This window comes from Cetorhinus maximus, chromosome 23 (assembly GCF_964194155.1).
Source record: "Cetorhinus maximus chromosome 23, sCetMax3.hap1.1, whole genome shotgun sequence".
NCBI lineage: Eukaryota > Metazoa > Chordata > Chondrichthyes > Lamniformes > Cetorhinidae > Cetorhinus > Cetorhinus maximus.
In genome coordinates, this window is record NC_135901.1 from 38,242,069 (window position 1) to 38,258,379 (window position 16,311).

The 16,311-nt window shown below is 45.5% G+C and overlaps 3 protein-coding genes and 1 non-coding gene across 5 annotated transcripts in view; 2 read left to right on the plus strand and 2 right to left on the minus strand.

The window, feature by feature from the left end:
- Window positions 1-16,311, plus strand: part of LOC144697988 (uncharacterized) — a 298,820-nt gene that overhangs the window by 138,773 nt on the left and 143,736 nt on the right. The window lies entirely within an intron of this gene.
- The window catches only part of LOC144697986 (uncharacterized), a 92,741-nt gene that overhangs the window by 47,164 nt on the left and 29,266 nt on the right, over window positions 1-16,311 (plus strand).
- LOC144697500 (uncharacterized) lies at window positions 8,797-11,948 on the minus strand. Of its 2 annotated transcripts, XM_078569512.1 has the most exons (4): window positions 11,893-11,948; window positions 11,420-11,500; window positions 10,776-10,877; window positions 8,797-9,873 (listed from the first exon to the last, which is right to left on the minus strand). In XM_078569512.1, exon 4 carries the CDS (start codon window positions 9,759-9,761, stop codon window positions 8,892-8,894), a length of 870 nt encoding a protein of 289 aa, XP_078425638.1. In that variant the 5' UTR covers window positions 9,762-9,873; window positions 10,776-10,877; window positions 11,420-11,500; window positions 11,893-11,948; the 3' UTR covers window positions 8,797-8,891. The 2 variants fall into 2 exon arrangements, with proteins under 2 accessions (XP_078425638.1, XP_078425639.1); XM_078569513.1 differs by lacking the exon at window positions 11,420-11,500 and having other exon boundaries at window positions 8,802-9,873.
- trnav-uac (transfer RNA valine (anticodon UAC)) lies at window positions 16,239-16,311 on the minus strand. The gene has a single exon. It is a non-coding gene; the product is annotated as a tRNA-Val (tRNA).

The window sequence follows — 16,311 nt, forward strand, 5'->3', positions numbered from 1 at the left end:
AATCGTTTCAGAGGTGAGTATTTCTGACCATTCATCCATAACTTTGAGCTTTCACTGCTCCGCTCGGTTATCCATGTGAGATTCCGCGGCTCTCGGGCTCTTTTACTCTGGATCTGAATCCATGTCCATCCATTGCTCTGTTTCTCCTCTGTCCTCCCTGATCTCTCTGCCATGGTCTTACTTCCTCTGCCCCTGTAATTGGCGTATTTCAGCCTGATTTGATATTTACTGTTATTTTCACTGACCATCGCTGAATGAGGTTTCCACCATTGCCCATCCCCTGACCATGTGCTGCTGGCTTCCCAGTTTCATATTCCCATAGTATATTTCATAGCCAGGAATTGTTTTTCCTGCGCTATAGTCCATTTCACTTCCATTTCTATTAACCATCAAATTCTGCACCATTTTTATTCCTCGTAATTCATTCTACACCCTCTGAAATGTTAACTCTGTTTCTCTCTCCACAGAAACTGCCTGACCTGCTGAGTATTTCCAGCATTTGCTCTTTTTATTTCAGATTTCCAGCAGCTGCAGTATTTTGCTATTATTTTATTGCAGGCGTTGCCCACAGAACCGAGTCTAGAAACACAGACGGACCAATTAAGAGCTGGTTTGTGTCAGGGTGGTTGCCAGTTACAGAAGTTGTTCCCTAGCCTCCAGTGTAGGTCCTTTCTTATCGAGGCACAGAATCATTGAATAATTACAATACAGACAGAGGCCATTTTGCCCATCATGTCCATGCTGGCTCTATGCAAGAGCAAATTAGTTAGTCCCACTCCCCTACCCTTTTACTAACAAGACCAGCAAATATTGTAAATCCCCAGTTACCTGTGGAGAAGATGATGTTTGACCTTCTTGACCTGCTGCAGTCCGTGTGGTGAAGGTGCTCCCATGATGCTGTTAGGTAAGGAGTTACGGGTTATTCACCCAGCAATGATGAAGGAACAGTGATATATCTCCAAATCAACAACAATTTGTATTTATATCGTGCCTTTGTGTAATAGAACATTTCAAGGTGATTACAGGAATGTTATCAAGAAACATTTGATGCTGAGCCACATAAGGAGATATTAGGGCAGGTGACCAGAAGCTTGGTTAGACAGGTAGGTTTTAAGAATCTTAAAGTAGGAAAGCAAGGTGGGAGAGGTCGAGAGGTTTATAGAGGAAATTCCACAGCTTACGGCCATGGCAGCTGAAGGCGTGGCCACCAAAGGTGGAACAGTTAAAACCGGGAATGCTCAGGAGGTTGGAATAAGAGGAGCGCAGATATCTCGGAGGGTTGTGAGGCTGGAGGAGATTACAAAGATAGGGATTTGAAAAGATGGATGAAATATTTAACATTTTGGTGCTTCTTAACCCATTGCAGGCCAGTGAGCACAGGGGTGATGGACGAGTAAGCACATGGGCAGCAGAGTTTTGGATGATCTCAAGGTTACAGGGAGGTTGAATGTGGGAGGCCGGCCGGGAGTGTGTTAGGTTAATTAAGTCTAGAGGTAACAAAGGTATGGATGAGAGTTTCAGCAGCAGATGAGCTGAGACTGGGCTGGAGTCGGGCAATGTTACTGAGGTGGAAATAGGTGGTCTTGGTGATGATGTGGATATGTGGTTGGAAGCTTATTATGGGGTAAAATATTTTGTCATGGCTGTGATCAGTCTGTTTCAGCCTCAGACAGTTCCCAGGGACAGGGATGGAATCGATGGCTAGGAGTGGAGATTGTAGCGGGGAGCAGATTTCTGCTCATCCATTTCTGGACATCAGACAACTCAGGACAGAGTGTGACTTGGAGGGGAACTTAGACATGATGGACCTTCCAAGTGGTGGAGATTGAGGCTTTTGGTGATTCTGTCGAAGTTCTGATTGAGTTGCAGATATCTGAAATCTCTCTGCCTGCCTCCCCTACCTCCCTTTCCCTCCTCCTGTCTCTCTCTCTCTCGTTCGGTCTCTCTGTCCCAGCACCAGAAATCTATCAGAGCATCAGAACAGACCAGGGAGAATCAAACAAGGAAACTCGTGTTCAATTTGTGAGTCTTGCTTTGTGGACGATTTTGTGTTTGCTGAGAACGTTGACCCAGTGAAATTTTGCCCCTGTGGGATGACAGTTATCAGAACAGATGTGAAAACATCCTCTAGTAACATGAAGGCACCGTGTGGACTAAGAGTAACAACATCAGCAACATTTCAACAGATCATACACTTTACTGTGAGTGTGTGAGTGTGATTGAGAGTGTGTAAGTGTGTGAGTGTGTGAGAGGGTGAATGTGTGTACAGCCGTGCATGTGTACGTGTGTGTGTGTGTGTGGTACCTACATGAATCCATGCACAGGCCCGTGGGGGAGATGCTGTGCATGACTGTGTCTCTGCATGAGTTTGTGCGAACATGAGATTGAGTGTGTGCGCGTGTGTGTGCGGGTGCCTGGGGCCTTACAAGTGTGAGAGTGTGAGTGTGATATGTGATCAGCATGGTTAGAGGAATGGAGAAAGTGCAGGGGGTGAAATTAAAAAGCAAATGACTTGATGAAATATCAGCAAATACAAGAAAACCCAACGATGACTCGGGAAGCTCCATCTACTCTCCTCGGGCATGTAGAGCACAGGTTTAGACACAAACTAAATCTCCTTCTGCACTATCCCCTTATAGCAAGGGGTCAGATGAAATGTTGGTGTTTATTGCCAGATATTTAGTGTACAAGAGTAAATCTTGCTCCGATGCTGCAGGGATTTGGGGAGAAAATGGCCCCTGTGAAGAAACTTCAAATGGCTGACTGAAAGTGTTAGATTTTTTTTTAGAGAGAGAGAGAGAGAGAGAGAGATAGAGAGAGAGATAACGAGAGGGAAACAAAGAGAGGTCAATAACCAGGGATCATTGATTATTCACAGAGGCACAGAGTACAAGAGCAAGGAGTTTATGTTGAACTTGTATAAGGCACGTGTTAGGCCTCAGTTTGAGTATTGTGTCCTGTTCTGGGTGCCACACTTCAGGAAGGATGTGAAGCCACTGGACAAAGAGCAGAAAAAATTCACGAGGATGGTCTCAGGGATGAGGAACTTCAGTTCCGAAGATAGGTAGGAGATGTTGGGACTGTTTTCCTTGGAGAAAAGATGGATGAGGGGAGAATTGATTGGGATATACAACATGCTGGTGGGGGTTAGTGCCCCTACCTCTGAGCCAGTAGCTCCAGGTTCGAGTCCCACTTCAGGACTTGATGGTCATGGAAGGTGTGTTCATAACGTGGCCAAACAGGTTGATTATCAGCCTGGAAATCCTTCCAATACACCTGATGGCAGGCGGTAAGAGTGGGAGAGTCTCCTGGTCAGCCAGAACCTGCAGAAGGCAATGGCAAACCACCACAGTACCTTGTCAAGCATAACCATCGAGCAAGACATGGAAGACCAAGGCCCTCATAGGACATGTTACCTGAAGAGAGAGAGAGAGATTCAAGATCATGAGGGGCATGGACAGAGTAGACAGGGAGAAAATATTTGTGTGTCTTGAGTTCAAAAACATTTGCAGCATCTGATCAGACAATACAGACTGCAAGGTATATTTAATGAATTCAGCCTTGAAATATCCAGACCGATATTCAGTCTTTTTCTGTCACATGGGAACATAGGAACAGGAGGAGTCCATTCGGCCTGTAAAGCCTCCTCCACCATTCAAACAGGTTATGGCTGATCATCTCCCTCTCCTCCATTTTCCCCACATCCCCATATCCCTATAGTTTCCAGAAACCCATCAATTTCTCTCTTGAACATGGTCAATGATTGAGCTTCCACAGCCCTCTGGGGTAGAGAATTCCAAAAATTCACCACCCTCTGAGTGAAGAAATTCCTCCTCATCTCAGTCTTAATGGGCCTGCCCCTTATTCTGAGACTGTATCCCCTGGTTCTAGACTTCCGAGCCAGGGAAACAGCCTATCCACATCTACCCTGTCACATCCTGAGAGAATTTTCTAAGCTTCAATGAGATCACCTCTCATTCTTCGAAGCGCACAGAATACAGGCCCAGTTTCCTCAATCTCTCCTCATAAGACAATCCCACCATCCCAGGGATGAGTCTGGTGAACATTCGCTGCACTCCCTCAATGCCAAGTGTATCCTTCCTTAGATAAGGAGACCAAAACTGCTCACCTTACTTCAGGGGAAGTCTCTCCAAGGCTCGAGACAATTTCAGAAAGACATCTTTACGAGTGAGTGATGAAAGCTCCATCCACATCTGCCTCTCTTTCACAGGACGATTTGGATTGAGAAAGGGCATTTGAAAGGATCCGTTCAGATTTAAAAATCAGCCATTGACTCAACATGATTCTGTCTCCATGTGTCTGTGTGTTTTGTGTGTTTCTGGCGATATGTGTGTTCCTGCTACACTGTCCCCATCAAACACTCCCAGGACAGGTGCAGCACGGAATTAGATACAGAGTAAATCTCCCACTACACTGTCCCCATCAAACACTCCCAGTGCAGGTACAGCAAGGGGTTAGATAGAAAGTAAAGCTCCCTCTACACTATCCCCATCAAACACTCCCAGGACAGGTACAGCACAGGGTTAGATACGGGGTAAAGCTCCCTCTACACTTGAGTTATGAGATTGAAAATTTTGATTATCCTATGAATTGGAGTTCAAATTAAAAGCAGAGATATTCAGCTGAAGAAAAGAATAAAGCTTCAAAAATTTGTAAACATGCCTGTGTATGAGCAACAATATCCTGTGACATATCCCTTCTCCATCTTTAAAATGGAGGGAGATCCCTTCTCCATCTATTAAATGGAGGGAGATCACTTCCCCATCTTTAAAATAGAGGGAGATCCCTTCCCTCTTCTTTCAAATGGAGGGAGATGACTTCTCCATCCACAAAATGGAGGGAGATCACTCCCCATCCTTTAAATGGAGGGAGATCCCTTCACCATGTGTAAAATGGAGGGTGATGCCTTCTCATTTCTTTTAAATTGAGGGTGTCTCCAGTCCCGACTGCCCCCTTACATCAGTGTCCCCTCACTTTTGTACCCTGCAGTGATCCAGCTCTGGACCCTGAATCTTCTTTGTCTTCTCTGCTGGGTTTTGGCAGGAAGTGAGGAAAAGACAGCTGGAATTTCTCTAATCTGTGATTTACAAGGACACATTCCCTGGTTCCCAGCAGTTACTTTTCTTCAGGAATTTTCTCATTTTCCCTAAACTCCCCTGCCCACTGTTAATTCTGTTATTTCTGATAGCTTCACAATTATAGGTATAAACATCACACATTATAATCTGATCTATTCTATTCCTCACTCTGGTTTCAGTTTATATTGTGATTAATAACAGACAAACTCTATCTTTTTCCCTGATCTGATTCGAGTTTCCAATGAGCCGATTCTGTGCAATGGAATGTCTTATCAGTGTTGCCATGGTGACCTGTCTGCAGTGAAGAGCCTGTTTGAGTTTCTAACTCAGACTAAACTTCTCTATCCCATAATACACATTATACCAGACATTTTACCTCAATGTCTTTTAGCCATGTTACAAGGGGTTCAGATACAAAAATCTTTAAATTTGAAGGACAAGTTTGAAATGCTGTTTGAACCTGTTACTCCAATTTTCTATGTAAAATTAATTTGTAAATCAATGGTTAAGCAGCATTTAGAATATTGAGTCAAATTCTCGCATCTTACAACAGGAATGATGTCAGGGCCATGGAGAGGGTGCAGGGGAGATTCACAGAGATGATACCACGGATGAGAAGATACAGCACAAAATGAGGCCACTTGGTCCATTGTGCCTTTCCCAGCTCTTTGGAGGAGTTACCTGAATAATCCTCTCCCCTGCTGTTTAAAGCCAGCCCATAATGAGCAGGGCTCAGGGAGAATGGTTACTAGGCACTGCAGTGATGTCATAAAGCAGCGTCATTCAGCCCAGATGGTCCTCTCCGTGTCCCTTTGAAGGTGGAAAACTGGGACATCCTGTCTCCAAACACATCCCACCCTGTTCACACTGAGAATCCCAGGGTGGAGAACTGGGACATCCTGTCTCCAAACACATCCCACCCTGTTCACACTGAGAATCCCAGGGTGGAGAACTGGGACATCCTGTCTCCAAACACATCCCACCCTGTTCACACTGAGAATCCCAGGGTGGAGAACTGGGACATCCTGTCTCCAAACACATCCCACCCTGTTCACACTGAGAATCCCAGGGTGGGGAACTGGGACATCCTGTCTCCAAACGCATCCCACCCTGTTCACACTGAGAGTCCCAGTATTTGGGAGGTGACAGCACGTTGGAACAGTGTGGAGAGGAGAGGGACATTGGAGAAGGGGCAGTTGTTTGCAAGGATGGTGGGGTGAAAGGTTTGTTATTGAGGAGGGGGTGATGATTGCAGATTTGAAGGAGAGAGTGACAGTACCTGGAGAGAGAGAACGGTTAACAATCTCAGTGAACATGGGGAAGTTGGGTGATCAGCAGTTTAGTGGGAATAGGGTCAACGGATCAGGAGGTGGGTCTCATGGACAACATGAGCACTAAAAGGGCATGAGGGGAGATGGGGGGGTGGTGGTTGGAAACTAAAGGAAGATGTGGGTTCAGGGCTCAGACAAGGGGGGACTTTAGGGACAGTATGACCTGGTGGGCTAGTGGAAGAGAGGGAAGCAGCAGAGGCAGCTGATCAGATTGTGTCAATCTTAGTGACAAAGAAGCTCCATGAGCTCCTCACACTTGTTGCTGGTGGTCAGGATGGAGGAGACAGGGGAGAGGGAGGGCCCTTTAAAAGAAGCTAACTTGTGTGAGAGATAATAAGTGTGCATTCAACAAAAAGCTGATTTATTTGATTTTTAGCCACGATATTAACCCCTATATGTGAGTGGAGCTTATTAACTTCAGCAGAAACAGACTCCAATGAACATGATTCAGTCCTGGATGTGATTAATAGCAAAGTCCATTCACTGCAGTTACTTGTGAACTTGCTGGTGTCTCAGCAGGTTTGATGACTGAGTGAATCCCTTCCCACACACAGAGCAGGTGAACAGCCTCTCCCCAGTGTGAATTCGCTGGTGTACAGTGAGTTCAGATGATATCTCTGAACCCAGTCCCACAGTGAGAGCACCTGAACGGTCTCTCGTCAGTGTGAACACGTTGATGGGACATCAGGTTCTTGGAACTTTTAAAACACTTCCCGCAGTCTGGGCATTTAAAATGTCTCTCATCATTGTGAACATGTTGATGGGACATCAGTTCACCGGAATGTTTGTAGCACTTCCCACAGTCTGGGCATTTCAAAGGTCTCTCATCAGTGTGAACCCGCTGGTGTATCAGCAGGTGGGATGACTGAGTGAATCCCTTCCCACACTCAGAGCAGGTGAACGGCCTCTCCCCAGTGCGAATTCGCTGGTGTAGAATGAGTTGAGATGATCGCCTGAATCCAGTCCCGCAGTGAGAGCACCTGAACGGTCTCTCGTCAGTGTGAACACGGTGATGGGACGTGCTCAGCTCTCCAGTACTTTTATAGCACTTCCCACAGTTTTGACATTTAAAAGATCTCTCCTCACTGTGAATTCACTGACGTGACAGCAGCTCAGACAACTGAGTGAATCCCTTCCCACACTTGGAGCATGTGAATGGTCTCTGCCCGGTGTGAAGCCGCTGGTGTTGCATCAGGGTGGATGATTGAGTGAATGTCTTTCCACACTGGGAGCAGGTGAACGGCCTCTCCCCAGTGTGAATTTGGTGGTGTACATTGAAGTCAGATGATTGCCTGAACCCAGTCCCACAGTGAGAGCACCTGAACGGTCTCTCATCGGTGTGAATATGTTGGTGGGACATCAGATCCCCAAAACTTTTATTGCACTTCTCACAGTCTGGGCATGTAAAAGGTCTCTCCCCAGTGTGAACTCGGTTGTGCATCAGCAGGTGGGATAACTAAGTGAATCCCTTCCCACAGGTGAAGCAGGTAAATGGTCTCTCCCCAGTTTGACTGCACCGATGGGTTTCCAGCTCAGAGGGAGATCTGAATCCCTTCCCACAGTCTCACATTTCTATGGTTTGTCCCCGTTATGATCAAATTTATGTTTTGAGAGTTCAGATGATTGGCTGAAGCCACATCCACACACAGAGCACGTGTACAGTTTCTCCCCACTGTGAACAGTACAACTTCTTTCCACGTTCAAACTCCGATGATATTCAGGTTATGATAAATTGGGTGACTCCATCATATCCTGATGTGATGTGATTCTGCACTGTGATTCTGTGTGATCTGCTTCAATACTGCGGCACGGGAATAAATCCAATTGGACGGATTCAATAATGGAACTCCAGGTAAATGGACATGGATTTAGGGGGTGACCAGGATATTGTAGAGGAAAGGGAGGTTAGAGATCTAGTGCGGGTCTTCAAAGACAGTGGGGGCAAGGGTTGGCTTTATTGGGGAGGGGGTAATGATGGCAGATTATAAGGAGGGACAGTATCTGTAGAGAGAGAGAGAGAGAGAGAGAGAGCTGTTAACAATATCAGTGAACATGGGGAAGTTGGGTGATCAGCAGTTTAGTGAGAATAGGGTCGATGGAGCAGGAGATGGGTCTCATGGACAAGATGGGCACTGAGAGAGATGCGAGTTCAGGGCCCAGACAAGGGGGAACTTTAGAGACAGTTTGTCCTGGTGGGCTAGTCAAAGGGAGGGATGCAGCAGAGGCAGCTGATCGGATTGTCTCAATCTTAGTGACAAAGAAGCTCCATGAGCTCCTCACACTTGTTGTTGGAGGTGAGGATGAGGGAGAGCCCTTCAAAAGGAACTAACTTGTGTTTGAGATATTAAAACGACTCGACACATTGTGTGTTCAACTGAAGGCTGCATTATTTGACTTCTATACAGATCACTAACCCCTATGTCAATGAGCACGTTTCAGTCACAAAATCCACTCCCTCTAGTTACTCATGTACACGGTGGTGTCTCAGCAGGGTGGATGACTGAGTGAATCTCTTCCCACACACGGAGCAGGTGAAAGGCTTCTCCCCAGTGTGAATTCGCTCATGTTTCTGCAGGTTGGCTGACTGAGTGAATCCCTTCCCACACATGAAACAGATGAATGGTCTCTCCCCAGTGTGAACTCGCTGGTGTTTCACCAGGTTGGCTGACTGAGTGAATCCCTTCCCACACACGGAGCAGGTGAACAATCTGTCCCCACTGTGGACTTGCTGGTGTGTCAGCAGGTGGGATGATCGCGTGAATCCTTTCCCACAATCGGTGCAGGTGAATGGTCTCTCCCCACTGTGAACCCGCTGGTGTGACAGTAGGTGGGATGACAAAGTGAATCTCTTCCCACACTCTGAGCAGATGAACGGCTTCTCCCCAGTGTGAGTGCGCTGATGTTTAGTGAGGTCAGATGATGCCTTGAACCCAGTCCCACAGTGAGAGCACCTGAACGGTCTCTTCTCAGTGTGAACACGCTGATGGGACATCAGTTGTTTGTAACTTTTATAGCATTTCTCACAGTCTGAGCATTTGAAAGGTCTCTTATCAGTGTGAACTAGCTGGTGTGTCAGCAAGTCAGAAGAACGAGAGAATCGCTTCCCACACTCAGAGCAGGTAAATGGCCTCTCCCCTGTATGACTGCGTCGATGAATTTCCAGCTCCGATGGGGATTTGCATCCCTTCCCACAGTCCTCACATTTCCATGGTTTCTCCCCATTGCATTTGCATTTATGCCTTGACAGGCCAGATGATCGGCTGAAGCCTCGTTTGCACATGAAACACGTGTACAGTTTCTCCCCGCTGTGAATGGTGCTTTTTCCTTCCATGTTCAAAATCCGGAGATATTCAGGTTATGATAAATTGGACAACTCTGTCAGATCCCCCTGATGTGATATTTGGTTTCAGTTTTTGAACTGCAAATCTTCCCCTTCTAATCCCCTGTGAAATTGAGTTAAAACAGAAAAAAGGAAGTGAGAGAGAACCCACAAAAACACAAAGGCAGGTTGTGAAATTGATCTGAATGAATCTGGGAATTTGTGGGGCCGGCACTAGGAAAAAGGTGACCATGAAAACTGCTGGATTGTCATAAAAACCCAACTAGTTCATTGTCCTTCAGGGAAGGGAACCTGCCACCCATTCTGGGCCTACACAAGACTGAAATTAGACAACAAAGCAATAGATGGACATGGATTCAGATCCACAATAAAGGAGTCACACTGGCCCCAGAGCCCTGGGAACTCTCACAGATAACAGAACATGGCACTAAAAGCTCAAATTTTAGGCAAATGGTCAAAAATACTCAACTATGAAACAATTTCATGGTTTTCAATTTAAAATCTCCTGCTGGAGCCTGCAGCTGGAATGATATCAGAAGCACTGGTGTCAGAGAAAAATCTCCCAGTTGAGGAAATACCCGGGGAGTGGGATGATGTCACAGTGTAATTGTCGATGTGTGATGATGTCTCACACACACGGACACAGAACATCTGGGACTGTGCAAACTGGTGATCACCACACGTTTTGAAGGTTGTGAGGGTCCTTGAGAGGGGGCAGAGGAGATTTACCAGAATGGGTCGAGGGATGAGGGATTTTAGTTGCAAGGTGAGGTTGGAAAAACTGGGGTTGTTCTCCTTGGAGCAAAAGAGATTGAGGGGAGATTTGATAGAGGTGTACCAGTTTATTATAGGTTTAGATAAGGTAGATAAAGTAAAGATGCTCGCATTAGCTGATTGCAAAAGGATTACAGGACACAGATTAAGATTTTGGATAAGAGACAGAGGGAGCATGTGAGAAACATATTTTATACAGTGAGTGATGATGACCTGGAACTCAATACGTACACTCAGAGGCTGATACTATCCAGGTCCTGATGAATTGAGTGATTCTGTCAGATATTAAAGTGATGTTTGGTTTGGGTTTCCCATCTGTTCTCTTCTATTAGCCTGCAAAAGAAGTTTACAAAAGACATTACTGTCTGTCCAGGATATAAATTGAGAAGTGATAAGCATTTCTCTTGGTTTGAGTTGCTGTGTGTAAATCCTCCCCTTCTAACCCCCTGTAAAAGGAGTTTCCAAAATCCATCCCTGTCAGTCCAGGATAGAAATTCACAACATTCTCTCCTCCTGGTACCTGGACCAGGATGACCGCGCATGCTCCCTGCCCCTCGTCATCATCGTCAATGCCTCGATTGGAGGATGACGTCCTCAGGGTTGTGAGTTTCTGCCCTGGGTCTTTATGTGACTGAACAGACCAACAGATCTTTGGACACATGGGGCAGGAGGTCCCACGGGGTAGTGGGATCCAAAGAGCAGGATTTACTTCCTTTTTACTTCTTCTCTACCGCCGCTCTGCCTCATCAGTAAAACATTGGGACTCAAAGGGTAATGCAACTTGATGGACAAGCTGTCTCCATTCTGAACAATGGGGAACAAGCTCCTCCTAGGGATTCAAAACATTGCCCCCTACAAAACAAAAAAATATATACCTGGAAAACTCAGCAGGTCTGACAGCATCTGCAGAGAGGAACGCAGTTAACGTTTCGAGTCCGTATGACTCTTCAACAGAACTAAGGAAAAATAGAAAAGACGTGAAATATAAGCTGGTTTAAAGGGGGGTGGGACAAGTAGAGCTGGATAGAGGGCCAGTGATAGGTGGAGATAACCGATAACCAAAAGATGTCTTAGACAAAAGCGGTGTTGAAGCTGGTGATGTTATCTAAGGAATGTCTTTGCCCCCTACAAAGATGGCGGCCCCGCATGCGCCGTGCTGCACATCGCCCCAATAAAGATGGCGGCCAATAACCCGGCCCAACTCTGGGTGTTGCGGCCCCTGGTCCGTGCAGACGGGGGACCGGGAAGTTCTTTTTCGAGATTTGCTGCTTACACAACATGTTTACGAATCCGCTCCACCCACCGTCCGGATCTATTGTTCCCTCTGCTCCACCATTCACCCACTCACCGATTACAGATCTGAGAAAGAAGCGTCCCTCTAACGCTATTACTCACGCTGCGTATGCTTCACTCCCAGCCCGGCCCCGCCCCTCATTCACTCCGATTGGTTGGAGGGCCAGCTGCTCACGCTCGGTCCTCCGGTCACGCCCCCTCTTTCTATTGGCCCGGAGCTGCCGTCAATCAGCCGGGCATTGTGACGGTTTCAAATGGTGAGAGCGGCCACAAACTCAGCCTGATTTGCTGATTCTTGGCAGCATTTTCTGTTTGGGAATTAGAGCTAGAGATGGATGGTCAGTTCCCCTCTGTCCGGGGAGCCTGGGAGGTTATAAAGTGCCGAATTTAAGATGAGCTGCTGTTTCCCCAGCTTCCATTGAGCTTGATTGGAACAGTGTAGGAAGCCAAGGACAGATCGGTCAGAGTGGGAGTGGGATGGAGAATTATAAAATTAAATTACTGGGAGCTCAGGATCACACTTGCAGACTGAATGGTGATGTTACACAAAGCAGTCACCCAATCTGAATTGAGTCTCCTCAGTGTAGAGCAGATCACATTGTGAGTAATGAATAGAAAATACTAAAATGGGAAAAGTACAAGTAAATCACAGTGTCACCCAGAAAATATGTTTAGGGTGCAGGAAAATGGGAAGGGAGGAGGTTAAAGGGGCAGGGGCTGCATCTGTTGTGCTTGTATGGAAATGATTCACAGTGATGTTCATAAGAACACAAGAAATAGGAGCAGGGGTGGACCACACGGCCCCTTGAGCCTGCTCCACCATTGAATGATCTTCCAGCTCAACTCAATTTTCCCGCCCTATCCCCATATCCATTGATTCCCTTAGTGTCCAAATATTCAGGGATTCCCAACTTGAATATACTCACGACAGAGAGTGACATATTCAATTCAAGTATTAATATGGAAAATGCACAAACAAGGTGCACACAAATTGCAAATCCACTTGCTCGCTGTTTGCTAATCATGTTAATTGAACTTTCTACTTGCCCCATGCTGAAACCTAGTCATTCTCTGATAGGTATTGTTGGTGATATAATTGGCAAATTTAGAATGAAAAACGCCCTCTGCTTCACTGTAAGGGTGAGAAATAAATTTGTAAATGATTCATAATGTTACAGGCGGCTCATTGTATCTGCTAATTTCGTCTCCTCTTATTTTAAGCTAATGGGAGAATTGCTGAAATAGAGGATGGTGAATAACAGCTCGAAACTACAGTCCCCTCTCCCACTGAGCTATTGATCCTTCCAACATACAGGAATTTGGAGCAATAGTGACTTTTATGCTCAGATTAGCTCTGTCTCAATATGATGGATAGATCTAGAAGCACTGGAGAAGGTGCAAAAAAGATTTACTGGAATGATAACACGATTAGAAAGTTATACCAATCAACAAAGATTCAACAGTTTGAAAAGGTTTTGTCTGGAAAAGAGAGTGAGGGATGAAATGACCGAGGCTATTAATATCATGAAATGGTTTGACAGGGTAGACAAATTGTAGACAAATGGAAGATGTTTCCATTTGTGAGTGGATGAGAATAAATGTAAGTTAGTCATTAACAAATCCTAATGTGTAAACCAGGAGCAACTTCTTTCACTAGAGATAAAAGCAGAAAATGCTGGAAATGCTCAGCATATCAAGGAGAATACGTGAATTGAGAAACAGTTAAATTTTCAGGTCTGTGCTCTGATGCAATGCAATTTTGATAGAAAGTCATAGCCCTGAAATGTAAACTATGTTTACCACTCCACAGACACTATGTTTCTCTCTCCACAGGATCCACTAGGTCTGCTGAAATTTGCTCCATTTTCCATTTTTATTTGCGATTTACAGCACCCGCTTTTCAATAACTGTTGATGGTTGAGAATGTAGAACTCGTTGTCAGAAGGATTTCAAATTCCAGTGTGAAAATATGAGCAATTTCAAAGCTGAACAATGGACAGAAGACTGGAAGGAGAGGGGGTAAAATGGACTATCTTGCCCCTATTGGTTATGTTGGTTATGTTTTAATTCAGTGCCAATACCACTCAAGGCAATGGTTAGTGTGCATTGAGTGGAGATAACATGGCCGAGCGGTCTCAGGGGGTTGGGTTTAGACTCCAGTCTCCTATGTGTGTTGCCCTTTCAGTCACGTCATCTCAGAATGGGCTCGTAGTCAGTGTCATTTTAAGATCTTCATTTTGGTAAGAAGAACAAGGAGAGCCAGTGTAAATTGCAGGGTGACCGGGAAGATGTGGAGCCGAATGTTCTCTATCGCTGCTAGAACCGTTCTGGGATGTTATATGAACAACATTAAAATCATCGTAAGGCCTGTAGTCGGGGCCAAATGTTTAAAATTATGGGCTTGAAATCCTTTGGGGTCTCCTGAAGCAGGTTTGAGTCCGGCTGACTGTGCATCTTCCTTTAGATGCCTCCATGGTTAATTATTGGTTAAATTGAATAAAAACATTCCAAACACTGTTGTGTGCTTTACCTGCTTCCCTTCCGCATTTCTTCAGTTCCATTCATCTGCAAACATTCACTCAATTTGGAGTCTGGAAAGGAACAATAATTGGCAAAGTTGGTGTCGCCCTTGCTTTCTTGATGTTTGCCTCTCCTTCGGCCTCTGTCACTCTGTTTGTGTCAATGTGCTTCAGTTCCCCAAGGGGATGGACACATTTTTATCATCACAAGCTTTATTCACATGAGTTAAACTCAGAACAAGCTGAGACAACAACTGGAAATCAGGATTTCTATCCCTGTATTTTGGAATATGAACGGTTTTACTTGCTGGTCTGGTTAGCTCAATCGATAGAGCATGAAAATCTCAATTCCGGGGCCATGTATTCTAGCCCCACGCTAGGCGCCATTATTCCTGAAAACTTTGAAGCTTTCATGGGTGATCCCCAGCTCTCCATTGCTCCGGCAGTGTCACTGCTCAAACTGAGTCTTTCTCTGTCCCACTTTGTGAAAAATAGATTTGTTTGTTTCTGAGTGAAAATTGCCCTCTGCTTCACTGGAAGTTGTGACTGTTTAGTGCTGAGGATTTGGTGCTTTCACTGGCACGGCCTATGTTCAATTCCCGGTCAAGGAAAAGCTTTGCCTTACCACTGTGTGAACCATCGCAATGAACAGGAATTCTTATTAAATGAAACCAGGTTTGGCAGCGTCTGTGGAGTGAGAAACAGGGTTAATCTTCCAGCTGGATGACCTTTCATCAGAGCTGGAAAAGTCAGAGATGTAACAGGTGGAAAACAAGTCCAGAGGCGGAGGGAGGGGAGTGAAAGGACAAAAGGGAAGTACTATGATAGCTTACAAGACATGAGAGAGAAACTGACCAAAGGGACGATGGTGTAAAATGTGGGTAGGAATGGGACAGATTTATCTTCCTGCTGTTCAAACTGGCAAAAATATCACTCTTGATCAACCAAGCACAACTGCTCTTTCAAAGCAGCATGCTGGGCCGAATCGCCTCTTTCTGTGCTGTAACTTTCTATAAATGTTACATTTCCATCCCCACTGCTGCTGCCTTCACAGTCATTCTATCATCTTACAACCCACTTCAGCAAAATCCACCTTCTTCCCTTGTATCAGCTCCTCTGACGTCATGGGACTGAGTAAATTCAGTGAGAATTTTTTTTGTCATTTGGCACGAGATTTGGAAGCATATCTGGGGGATATTTGTGTCGGTGTAAACAGTGAAATCTCCCCTATTACCACTATATTTTGCCGTGAACCAGCATCTCTGGAGTTAGCGATTTGCAACCTATCACAGTCCTTCTCTCATTCCTTATCTTCACCTCTGTGTTTGCTCGCGGCCTGTTGCACGGGTGTCATTTCCAGCTCTGATGCAAAACTCCAGCTCTCACTCCACTGATTCAGGCGGAACTGATATGCGTTTTCAGTTTTCAATCAAGAAGTAATGCATATTTATATTAATCATTCTCATGACATTTATATGCGGTGAACCCTAACCAATAGACCCCCAGCCTTGCAACTTTACAGCCTGGCTTATCCAGGCTATCTGTGCCTTTTATTTTCATTTCACATCTTTTTCACCAGGGACAGTTTTCTCCCACAAACTGACACGTTCATACAGGACGCAAACGACTTCTTCAGCCAATGACAACTGCGATTGCTGTTAGCTGGAGCAGCATTCATTGTCACACAGTCCCGGGTTGTCATTGGGTCCTTAAGTGACAAGAAAGGACAGAAATCACCAACTCTCCTGTTACCTGGCGAGTTCCAACAGATAAGGCGAAGAGCATGTGCAATCGGCTGTGAGATTCTGCATTTAGCTAATATTCAACAACAAGAAGGAACGATGCAGCTTTTCCCCTTACTTCAATGTGCAAGTTTCAATAATGTTTCTGCCTGGTTTTGAACCGGGGACCTTTCGCGTGTAAGGCGAATGTGATAACCACTACAGTACAGAAAC

Excerpts from the sequence above, each read along its gene's own strand:
- LOC144697500 (XM_078569512.1), bottom strand. The coding sequence starts at position 9,761 with ATGGAAGGAAAAAGCACCATTCACAGCGGGGAGAAACTGTACACGTGT.